This window comes from Mirounga leonina, unplaced genomic scaffold, assembly GCF_011800145.1.
Source record: "Mirounga leonina isolate KUSES-001 unplaced genomic scaffold, KU_Mleo_1.0 Mir_174, whole genome shotgun sequence".
Classification (NCBI taxonomy): domain Eukaryota; kingdom Metazoa; phylum Chordata; class Mammalia; order Carnivora; family Phocidae; genus Mirounga; species Mirounga leonina.
The window spans coordinates 154,071-167,204 of NW_023270451.1; the positions used below are offsets into that span (position 1 = coordinate 154,071).

At 38.7% G+C, this 13,134-nt stretch overlaps 1 gene segment (V, D, J or C); it reads left to right on the forward strand.

Annotated features, from left to right (window-relative positions):
- The first annotated feature begins 5,683 nt into the window (after positions 1 to 5,683).
- LOC118021313 overlaps positions 5,684 to 13,134 on the forward strand; it is a 30,545-nt gene continuing 23,094 nt past the window's right edge. The window contains 3 exon segments of the C gene segment in view: positions 5,684 to 5,726; positions 5,822 to 6,129; positions 6,610 to 6,626. Of these exon segments, the coding sequence occupies positions 5,684 to 5,726; positions 5,822 to 6,129; positions 6,610 to 6,626 (368 nt within the window).

A 13,134-nucleotide genomic window follows, 5' to 3' on the forward strand; every position in this document is an offset into this window, starting at 1 on the left:
TATATATATATATATATATATATATATATATATATATATATATATATGTATATGTATATGTATATGTATATGTACATATGTATATGTATATGTATATATGTATATATATATATATATATATAAATGTATATATATATATTTTAAAGCAGTGCACTCAGGGTTATAAAAAACAATGAATCATGGAACACTACATCAAAAACTAATGATGCTCTGTATGGTGACTAACATAACATAATAAAAATAAAATTTAAAAAAATGAGAACTGTGCAGAATGCCTTTAGGCTCTCTTCTATAGTACAATGTGTGGACTTGGTGTTAAAGAAATAAATTTGACTTTCAGCTCCACCATTCACTACCTGAGAAGCCTAACATTACATCCTCATCCCTCTGGAAATCACTGTTTGCCTCAAAATATCATCATCTAGATAAAATGAACTAAAGAATATAGATGTTTTGGATATTGTAAATACCATATTAAAGTAAAGATTTATAGTTTTATTTTAACATCTTTCATTTGTTCTAATAAGATCTACAATATGAATTATCATTTAATGATAACCAATATCTAAGGAGCTCTCACCAAAGGGAAGGCACCATGTGTGATGCAGTAGGGAAATTTAACAATGACAAAACATATAGCTGATGTAGCAAAAGTGATATTTAGCACAGGTTTTATGAAAGTAACAGAAAGAACTGGTCAAACAAGGCAGAACCTATATGCTAACAAAGTGACAGGGTCATTTGCTGTTACACTCACCCAGATAAGGGAGAAAAATCACCAAAGACAGAGAACATACTAAAGAATTAATGATGTTGTTCATGAGTGAATAGAACTTTTGTGTGCTGGATGTTTAATGGTAGCTTCATTTTGTCCCATTCTTGGCTGGCTGAAGCTCAAGCTCAAGCTCAAGACAAGAGTAAGAACATATGCCTGTATCCTACAGGAAGGGGCCTAGACCAGTGATTCTTAACTGGGTGCAATCCCCCCTCCAGAGGATATTGGCAGTGTCTGAAAACATTTCTGGTCATCACAAAAGGTTGGGGGTGCTATAGATATCTTGTTGAGTAGAGGCCAGGAATGTTGCTAAACATCCTACTGGGCACAAGACAGCCCCACCCCCATGTCAAACAAATATTGAGCCCAAAATGTCAATAATGCTGAGGTTGAGAAACCCTGGCCTAGCTACCTTAGGAGATGGACAAAATTGATAACTCCAATCTTGGGTTCCTGAGCTACATCCAGCCCAGATACAAGGAGAGCCTAAATCCTTGGGGACATTGATTCCATGGAGTCTTTCTCTAAAGAGTACAATTGGGAGTGTCATGGCAACCTCTCTCTTCTTCCAATGAGGAGTTGGGGAGACAGCACACCCACTCCCATACCAAACAAGGGGACTCCCAGGCCCTGGGGCCACCGTAGATTCAGAGCCGAGGTCTGTATAAAGGGTCTTGGAAGTGTTTGACCTGTGTCCTGTGGGTTAGATGGGCAGAGAGACCAGTGATGACTCTCACCTAAGAAGTCAAAAGGTGATGTCAGGTCATCTTGGTAACTTGTGGGCCAACTTTCCTACTGAAATCAACTAAATAATCTTGAAATAATAATCTTCCTAAGAATTATCCTAGGGGTAACTTTTACCTTAGTAAATGGACTGCTTGTTGCTCATTTGGTATCAGATAGATATGGGTAAAGCTGACCATAAGAGCAATCTCAGAAATGACTGATCTGGGCAGCGGGCCCTGAGACACCCATTTCCACTGTTAACACTCTGGCAGACTCCCTCTTTTTCATGTTCCAGGTTCTCTATCTCTTCCTCATCTTCTTCTTGGGCATACAGCCTGAGCAGACAGGATGTTATGGCTACAAATATTCATTTGCTCTTCCCTCTTGGAATGTGAATGTGTTCCCCTACTTCTCAGATTGGTTGAAGGATTTTTTAAAAATTAATGTTTTATTCCTTGACAACTTTGGCTTTTTTTTTTTTTTTTGGAAATGCTATTCTTTTGTTTATAGTTGCACATGCACAGCTATAATTGAAGCAATTGAAAAAATTTATTTCAATAGGAGAAATGACATTTTCATTGCAGAGTATCCGGATTTAACTCTTCATACACACAGGTACTGACAAACACCAAATCAGGTTTTTGCGAATCAGATAATTCCTTGGAAAAAAAACCTTGTTCAATATCAGTTACAGACAAAGAAATACAACCATGAGGCACATAAAATTCTGTCTGTTCCTCTTTGATCCTTAATGTAAAATGCACAGAAGAAGAGGACATGATTTTGACCTAATATAAAGGCCCCTAGGCATACAGTATCATTACAGCCAAGTTAATAAGCACACCCTTGCCCCCCTTATGATTGTGACCACATCCTTCCCAACGCTGAGCAACACTGGTCCCAAGCCCAGACCTCAGCCCTGACTGGGCCTCAGCCTCAGCCTGCACTACTTCCTGAGCCTCTCTGGTCAATGCCTTGGTAGCAGAGGAAAGAGGAAAGGGAGTCTGATGGCTATCAGTTGTACCCCCACAGATGTCACTAACCATGCACCCAAATGTCTGGTGTTGACTTGGGTTCCTATTTAGAGACTGTGTATGTTGAAATGGTCTGATTATCTCAGAGAGAAGCAAGGTGCAGTATTTCATTCCCCAGAGATTTTCAGTAAGTGTGAAAGCTCAGCCTGAAGGTGCTGGCAATGAACAAAATGGAATTGATATCCATTTAGCTCCATTGTCTGCCAGATAATGAGCTAAATGTTGTGTCTATCCAGGAAATCATGTGATCATGATAAAAATCTGTAAATAAACTCATTTCATGGAAGAAAGAATTGATGCTTAGAGAGGAACAGATATGTTTCCAAATACATAGTCCATGCTGTTTTGATTGCACTATTGGGTCACTTTGAATTCCCTGAGTGTTTGTTAACTTTACAAGAATATACTCTGGCATTTGTGGATAAACACAGGTGGTCCCACTCCTGCTGCCCAGCCCAGCAGAGCTTGGTCAGGACAGAATGACCGGTCATTCAAGAAGCCAGGGTGAAAGGGGCACAGTGGGCAGACATCTGGAAGAGTTCCCATTGTGGACAGTCTTCCCCAGAACCCTACCTGCTAGTGGAGGGGAAAAGGCTAAGAAAAATCACGTATCTTCTCTGTATTTTGAACTTGCTTTAGCAGAAAATATCATGGATCAACAACATGGAGAGTGGTCAAAACCATGTACGTGGACCAAAGTAAGAAATCAAAATGTTCAATAAGGATGATGTTTTGGAAATTTGTAGCTGGCATAGTTTTATTCTCCCACAGAGGTCATGTCACCTGGAGCCCTTCCTCTGCTTATGCTAAACCATGACAAATAGCAGCCATGAAAGGAGATGTTGGTGGTGCCTAGAACAAAGCAGACTCCATGCTCAGCACAGAGCCTGATGCAGGGCTCGATCTCAGGACCTTGAGATCATGACTCTGAGATCAGGACCTGAGCTGAATCAAGAATTGGACACATAACCGGCTGAGCCCCCCAGGCACCCCTGGAATATCTGAGTTTTAAGATAGCCTTTTTCCCTTAAAGGGTGGATGGGTTACTTCCTCCCTTATTCTTTTACTGATTTTATACATTTTCAAGAAAGGAACTACAAGAATTTTTACAATTAAAATATTATTTTTCTTTTTTAAGAGAGAGAGCTTGTGTGTGAGTTGGGGGGAGGGGCAGAAAGAGAGGGAGAGAGAGAATCTTAAGCAGGCTCAGTGTGGAGCCCAACGGGGATGGATCTCACAACCCTGACATCATGACCTGAGCCGAAATCAAGAGTTGGACGCTTAACCTACTGAGCCACCCAGGCACCCCACAATTAAAATATTATTTAACAAAGTCTTTTTCCTGTTTTTCAGTAATAATAAAAATATAACTTGAAAACATAAAAAGCACATATTATTGCCAGGCACAGAATGTACATTATGTTCATTATCATTTTTAGAGTGATAACATAATTAAATTTCTGAAAGATATTTATTGTGACAATTACAGATATAGACACTCACATATGAAATAATTAAATAACTCAGCCACCATCCAAAGGAGTAAGTAGTATAGGAGGGTACCTATTTTCATAGGTCATTAAAAACATACACAATAACATTTTAAGGACCTGATAAATTTTCAAAACACAAAGTTAACTAAATGGGTTAAGTGGTAGAGGAGGGTGTTTAATTAACTCTGGCACTTAAAAATAATATTCTCATACATAATTTAAAAGAATTGTAATATTGCTCACAGTAATAAGTTAACCAAATAAAGAAAATAGAAAGCCAAATATGCAAATCTCCCTTTAAAATGTACATGTATATATAAAATTCCAAGCAAGCTTGCTTCTATTTGTAAGTATGTAAAAAAAATTCAAAGTAATGGTAAATGATGGGTGCCTGGTATTGTTATTTTTATATCTCATTTTTTCTCATATTTTCTTCAAGGAACAACTCTTATATGTGTTCTCATATTTACTGGTTCTGTATCTTTGCATGAGTCACTTTTCTTTTCCACTGTCCTCTTTTGTGAAGTGGAGATTAATCATAACAGCTATCACATGTGGCTGTGGAGAGGATTAAATAAAATAGTACAAGAAAATGTTTTAAAACAATGCTTGACAAACTGCAAGTCCACAATGGATATTAGATGTATATTAATTATAAAGCTTATCATTAGATATGAAACACAACATTTCTTTGAAAATGATCATGCCTGTGACATCATGCTCATGAGACAGTTGTAAGGCCCAGGGCGAATAGAAACTGATTTCCAGAGACTGCTCTGACCCCTGTATCCCCAGCAATTGCATCCTAGTCCCTTCTTGGAAGCACCCCAGTTTTAAATGAAATTTGATTTCTCTGAGTCCTAATATGACTGGTGACCACTCAATTAACTTTAGAAAACACAAAATACTCTGGTGCTTGTGTACATGGCATATTCAGTAACATCAGTGAGATATTTCGGTGTCTGGTTATTGTTTTGTTGTGCTGTATTACAAAGAGTAAAGGTCAGGTATCCTATCTGAGTCTCAGATCAACAGCAAATCAGAGACAGACAGACATAGGGGCTGAACACAGGAGGTCTGTCCTTATGTTTCTTTTCTTTTTTTTTTTTTTAAACAATCTTTTTTTTTTTTTTTTAAAGATTTTGTTTATTTATTTATTTTGAGAGAGAGAATGAGAGACAGAGAGCATGAGAGGGAGGAGGATCAGAGGGAGAAGCAGACTCCCTGCCGAGCAGGGAGCCCGATGCGGGACTCGATCCCGGGACTCCAGGATCATGACTTGAGCCGAAGGCAGTTGCTTAACCAACTGAGCCACCCAGGCGCCCTGTCCTTATGTTTCTGAGCAATGTTTCTGTAGTATGGATTCCAGGGGGAAATGGCTGAGTGGGTGTGAGAACCATCCTGCCAAACTCAGATGGAAACATTCAAACAGGGAATTTCTTTCCAGATTGGGAGCCCTCTTACCCCATCTGCCCAGCACTTACGGGGCACAGAAAGCCCCAGATCTGCTCATATCTGTGGCTGATCATGAAGAACCCCAGGGAACTACTGAGAAACCTGAACCAGACCCGCCCGCCAGCGACTGACATGACAAGTCCTGCTAATAGGGACCTCACTTCTTACCTTGTCATTGGGGACCCAGCCAGGCCAACGGGATGCTACTGCTAGAAGCAGTCATCTTCTCCTGCCTCTGGGCTTGTGAGCTGTCCCCCAGTCACTTCAGTCTACAGGAGAGATTCAAGAAATTTTTTCCATATCATTTGTTCATGGGAATTTCTCTTCTTTGCTTGCAGTTGGCCTTGGGCAGGCAATGTTGGAGCAACCTGAAATATCAATTTCCAGAGAAAAAGATAAGAGTGCCCACATATTATGCAAGGTGTCTGCTAAGGACTTTAACAGTGAAACCATATACTTCTACCGGCAGAAACCAGATCAGGAGATAGAACATCTAACAAATGTCATAACAAACCATGTTCAAGTTTCTTTAGGTGGGAAGAACAACAAACTTGAGGCAAGCAAAAATGCTGGCACTTCCACTGCAACGTTGAAAATACATTTTCTAGAGAAAGAAGACGAGGCCATGTACTACTGTAGCAGCTGGAATAGGATCCACAGCATCAGCGTTGCCAAGAGAAGCTACACAAGAACCATCTTCAGGTCTGACCCACCCCATCCTTCTCAATATGGGCAACCACAGAGGCTGCACAGCTGGGCGCCCAGTCTGACCTGCTCGCTCTGCAGTATTTCCTGAAGTTTGCAGGAAGACATTGTAACTTCAGCTCACACCGTGAGCCCCATGTAATATCAGCACTTGTGGTCCAAATTATAGCAATTTGACACCATTTCCCACTAAATTCAGCTGCCCGTAAACTATGAAGATACAGGGCAGATGGTTCAGAGAAAAATCTATTTTTCTGTTATTTCACTGTAGAGGCAAGGAAGGCTAGTATTTGAATGGTTCAGAATGAAGACAGGAAGGGGTATACATTTTACATAAATATTTCTGGTTGTTAATACTTACTGATTTTATTCACTGCCATTACAGTTCTTCAGAGGTGCAATGATCTGTCAGATGTAAAAATTGTATGTCTTTTATTAGTGTCTGTGGCTATCCTGAAGGAATCCAGTGACCATTAAATCCTGAAGTATACATCAGGTATTTGGGGTATAGGAGAAACCAAGGTATAAATCCTGTATCCTAGAGGTAGAAGCGGCACCTCACTCCACATTCAGGGATCAATGCTGGGAGAAGACCAGCACTGTTCCATTGGAAGAGACCCCTGAGCGCATCAGGTTCCTCCAACATGGTGGATATGCCTCTGACTTTGTTCTCCAGGGTTCTACAAAGAAACCAAAGATCCTGAATAAGGATCAGATGGTTAAAAAGAAAGATAATACACCCTTCCTACATCTCTAAAGAAAAGAAAGGCAATGTCCCTCACAAATTAATAAAATGAAAGATAATTCTTGAGAATTGAGTTTTGTGATTAGTAACTGGATGGTTGTGAGTTTTCAAGAAATAAGGAAACACACAGTGTAATGTGTGAAAATATAAAAATCCCCTCCCATCACTTAGGAGTCTACTTTCAAAGGATGGCGAAAAACCTTTACTTCACAAAAATTTGTTGCCTCTAGTAACACGGATATCTGATCACATAATTGCCATGCCTACCATTTACCTCTAGTTCCTGAGATCATGACATTCATTGTTTCTCCTTCTAAGAATCAGGTGGTGCTATCAAGTGCAGAGATGCTATGGAAGCAGAATGAACTCCTGTGACAGCAGTGTCAGAACCTTCCCAGGGGCAAACTCAGGATCTTGTGTCCCACGCCCTGTCCATCATGATTCCTGACTGGGATGGGTCCCCAAAAGGAGGAACCCGAGGGCCTGAATCTCAACACGGCCTCACCTATCCCCTAAGGTGTCTACAGAAACAAAGTAAGAAGACCCCTGAATGGAATATAGAGTCAGAGAACATGAACCCTTTCCAGAAAGAAGTGAATGAAAAGAGGGATTAGGCTTCTCACATTGTCTGTGCTAAATACAGATTACTTCATTTGATACTCAAAGAACAGTGCAGAGTTTGATTAACGTGGCTACCAGGAGATGGATCTCAAGAGATGGAGCCACCCTGGGGCGCCTGGGTGGCTCAGTCGTTAAGCGTCTGCCTTCGGCTCAGGTCATGATCCCAGAGTCCTGGGATCGAGCCCTGCATTGGGCTCCCTGCTCCACGGGAAGCCTGCTTCTCCCTCTCCCACTCCCCCTGCTTGTGTTCCCTCTCGCTGTGTCTCTCTCTGTCAAATAAATAAAATCTTAAAAAAAAAAAAAGAGAGATGGAGCCACCCTGACTTTTCAACACTCAACAACAGGGAAACACTACAGTGATGAACAGGAGGGAAAAGGGCACCTTAACTATGAGGCTTTGAAGTGACAAAATATTATGGAGCCATTAAAAACATGTTTTTTGATCAATTATGAGTAAACTTGAACATATTCACCACATATTAGCATGGAAAATGTCAAATACAGAACTGGTTTATATATAGTAAGCTCTCAAATACATAAAAAGAACAAATGCAAAGGAATTCTTTAAAGTTTAAAGAGTGGACGTTCCTGGAAGGATAGGTGTTTTTAATTCTTCTTGGTACATGTACAGATTTTGTACATTTTATCAAAAAGCTTCTATTACGTATACATAACAGTCAATATTTTATTGATCTATACATTTAATAATGAGATTGTTCATATAACAATATAAACTATATCTATACATATAAGAGATACTTAATATAGTTATATATTTATAATTTTCTGTGGAATAATATTACCACACTGTATCTCCCAGGAAAAACAAAACTTAAACACTACAATTTATCATAATGGTTACCATGGAACAGGAAGTCAGGAAACTATGTCCATACCTAGCAACCCCCCAGTTTTGTAAATAAAGTTTTACTGAAACACAACCTTGTCCATATGTTTACAAATTGTCTGTAGCTACTTTTGCACTACAATGGCAGAGTTGAGTAGTTGTGGCAGAGACCCACAAAGCCGAAAATGTCACCATTTGGCCCTCTACAGAAAACATTTCTCAATCACCACTCTAGAATGATACACTGAGAGTGACATTTATTGTTGTTTTAGGTTTCCCTATTTCTCAGTGTTTCTTCAACGACCCTTTATTATATATCCAACCTCCCCATATTTGCTGTCTTACTCTGGATAAATTGCATAACATATCTCTGATTCATTTTCTTTATTTTAAAATAGAAAACATATTAACCCGAAGGAGGTGTTGAGAAGAGTAATGTCAATAATACATATAAAGCTCTTACAAGTGCTTGGAGCAAGGCTAATGCTCGATATATTGAGGCATCACTGCTTATATGGGTTATTATTGCATATTTGAAAATGGAATTATTTAGATAAGTACTCCAAGTCCTTGGTACTCAAAGTTTGATTCATGGATCAGCAGCATCCACTTCACCTAGGAGCTTGTTACAAATGCAGAAAATCAAACCTCAACTAGTCCTACTGAATGACAATCTCATTTTACAAGGTTCCCAGAGGATTCTTGTGCACTTTACAGTCTGAGAAGTCTGGATTTAAAGGTAGAGAATCACCTGTGAGTAACGCAAAACGCCATGTGGTGGAAGCCACATCAGCTGCCTGTAGGAAAATGGTGAAGCTAATTAATGTTGCATTCAAAGTTGGGAACACTAGATGTCTACTGAAAATAGTGACTTCAAGGAATAAGCTTGAAAATACTAACTTCAAAATATTGAAAAAAATAAAAGAACAGAGTATTGCATATGTGGTCAGCTCTCAGATATGTGAATCTATATATTTATAAAATCAAGGTAAGTTTAAAAGTTTTAAGAGTGGTAAAGCCTGTGATGGGCAGTTTTTATTTCCTTGCACTTTTTCTGATTTTTAAAATCTTTAAAATGATTTTGTATAAATTTATTATGAAAAATACACACTATAAGATGTTAAATTTATATTTATAAATTTCAGTTATAAAAGTATTTATTCATAAGTTTATAATAAAACTAAAAGTATAAACAAGTCTATATGTAAATGACCACTTGTTATATATATAATTTAAAATTATGTATGTATATAATTTAGTTTTTGCATTTAATCACAGAATTTTATGTATTATCTGTACATGTATATGCTGTAGAGGAAAAACTATAAATAAATATACCACAGTGAAAATGGTATTTGCCCTACAGTGCTATAATAATGAGAGACTTTTATTGTTATCTTTATATATTCCCCTTTTCCACAGAATTTTTTCACTGAGCTCCCATTACTTATCCAGGCTGCCACATGTACCAGCTGTGTGACTCTGGATAAGTGAATTAACATCTGTTGCACTTTTCTCATCTGTACAACAGTGACTATAATAGTATTTACATCTTAAGACTGTTAAGAGGAGAAAATGAAATAATATATATAAAGTACAGTGCCTAAAAGATAGCAAATGCTCAAAAAATAGTAACATTAATGGTTGCTATTCCATACCAAAATTACTTTTAGAAGATCTTCTAAGTGTTGAGATATACATGAGACAGGCAACGAGGTTTAGGCAGGTTTCAAGCCAGTACCCATCCTACACCCTAGTCTATCTGGTATTGTCTGAAACAAGTGAAAGAGATGAAATTGAAATTTGGATTTTGTGAAATTGCATCTGTATTGTGATGTCCAAATTAAGTTTTTAAATGTATTCTACTGTTTATAAATTTGGGCTTTAATTTGGTATCCAAACAGTATCAGTAGAAATCTCAGTAATGGATATAAGCATTGAAAAATACTGTAATGTTTCAAGTCCCTCTGTCCTGAATCCACAAAGTGAAAGTAACTGAACAAAAAGGCCTCTTTTCATAGGTACTGTATGAACAACTGGAAGGGACATGGGGTGTGTAAAGGAAAATTAAGGCACTCTCTGCATCATCCCCAAACCCATACACAATCAAGGCTGTCTCTTTTGATCTTCTGGGCACCCATGGGTGTCCTACCTGGTCTGCAGCCAGCAAAGAAGGGCCTTAGGGAACCATGTGACCCACCCAAGTCAGGCCACACCCTCCTCCCCCAACCCGAACCATCTGATCATCAAGTTCTTATTTTCCTGCCTTCTCAGCAAGATGTTATTGCTGGAAGCATTCATCTTCTCCTCCCTCTGGGCTTATAGCTGCTCCTCAATCCCTTCAACTTTTGATGAGAACAAAGAAATTATTTAATGGTGCATCTTTATAGATCAAGTGTCCAGATTTTCTGTTTTTGATAACAGTTTTTTTGACAGTTTAAATTGGAACAACCTGAAATGTTAATTTTTCAGAGAAATATATGAAAAGTCCAAATACTGTGTAAGATATCTAGCCACTTGTACTGGTTGAAACATACCCTGACATATTTTTAGCAACAATGTCATGTGCTCAAGTTCAATTAGGTTCTGTAACAAAAAACAATGCTCCCAGTCTCATTTTGACCTTAAAATAAATTCACAGGAAAAGGAAATGGGGGTATTTACTACTGTGCCTTCTAGAAACATGGGATGAGAAGTACCCATAATGAGGGATAGTCCAAAGAAAGGCAGGCAGGCACAAGGAGTCCCGCCTTGAGAGGAAACCACGCTTAAGAGGATTTTACACCACCCTGGAAGGAGCCCTCCACCCTTTCCCACGTGAACAACTACCTGGTATGTAGATGAGTGAGTGGACAAAAACCTGATTGGGTGACAGGAGCATGGAGGGTTAATCAGATTAAAACAGCCCACCAAGACCATAAAAACCCTTGGACTTAGAAAATTCTGGGGGCAGGGGGACAACCCTCTCAGGTCCCCTCCCTTTTGGGGAGCTTTGTACTATCTCTCAATAAACTTTGCTTTGCTGCCCACCACTCTTCTTCCATCTGGTTTACCTCCTCATTCTTCAAAGCAGCATGACCAAGAACTGTGGGCACTAAAGGAAAAGAAATCCTGCAACACCAAGACAACCCACACAGATCCTCTTCTCAGGTTTGTGTCAACCTGAACCCTTCCCTACATGAGCACCAGGAGCAGCTCCTTCACTTGTTCTCAGGGCTGGCCTCCACTTCCCAGGACTGCTTCCTCAACCTCTGAAAACTCAGATTATGTTCACACATTAGGACCTACAGAAACCTAGTCATGTACTCTTTTTTTCTTAACTGTCTAGAGATTAATTGCTCAGATCCAAAGAGGAAATCACTGAGTGCCAGGAAACACATAGCTGATATTACATATGTATATAATCATCACAACATTTTTGCAATGTAATATTCCTTTTTTCCACTGTAATATGAATAACTTGAGACTTAGATGAAATAACTTTCAAATCCTTCATCCCATCCTTCTTCATCTTCATCAGGCCATCTGAGGAAGCTCAGTATTTATTTGCTCTGTACACACTGGAGGAGAATGTGGACAGGAGCTCACACCCTCTCCTACAGTGAGAATTACAGATCATTCCACACTGTAAGACCAAGCAGCACACTTCCTTCTGCACAAGCCTCAGATCCTCCCAGGCAGGGAGGGGAGCATTAGTGATCACACAGTAAGGTGGAAAATCCTGTCAGGACCCTTTTCCCCGGGGTGCTCCTGTGAGCCTAGGGAAGATTGCAGGGGCCATTTAATCAGAGCTGCTGCTTTTTCTTAGGCACTGTGCTAAATCCCTTAGATACAATCTCTCTCATCCTGTGGCATTACTGTGACACTGGCACTATCATGATTCACATTTTACAGATGAGGAAATAATGGCATAAGGACATTATTTACTTTGTGGTCACAGAGTCACCAAATGGGATAGAGGGCTGGTTTCTGGCTTCAGTGTCTGTCCTTGCACCAGGTACTGTCCTGCCTCTGAAACACAAGCAGTAGAAATGGCATTTACTCTGTGGTTCCTACAGCCAAAGAGAAAACAAACTGTTAGTCACAAAATAAGTACTGACACAAAGAGACGTCTATTCTCTGTTGAGTCTGAATTTAAGTGTTGTCTTCCTAGAATAAGTATATACATGTTGCCTGATTGGACTTTCAAACTATAAAACAACAACAAAATATAATATCAAACAATAAAACAGTATAAGAAATAACAAAATATAAAACAAAACCCATAACATAGTATTTTCTTTCCTTTTTTAAAAAAAATAATAGAAATAAATAACAAAATAAACCTTTTTCTTTTGGACATTTATTTTTTTATTATGTTATGTTAATCACCATACATTACATCATTAGTTTTTGATGTAGTGTTCCATGATTCATTGTTTGTGTATAACACCCAGTGCTCCATGCAGAACATGCCCTCTTTAATACCCATCACCGGGCTTTTGGACATTTATAATAGGACGCCTGCTCCTGACACTCTTGGAACACAACTACGCCTATTCATTTCGTACCTGTCTATGACTGCTTTTGAGCTACATGACAGAGGTGACAAATCACAACAAAGACCTTCAAGCAAAAAAGTCTAAATAAAATATTTGTTATCTGACCCTCTACTATATATATATACATACATATATATATACATACATATATATATATATATATATATATATATATATATATATATATATATA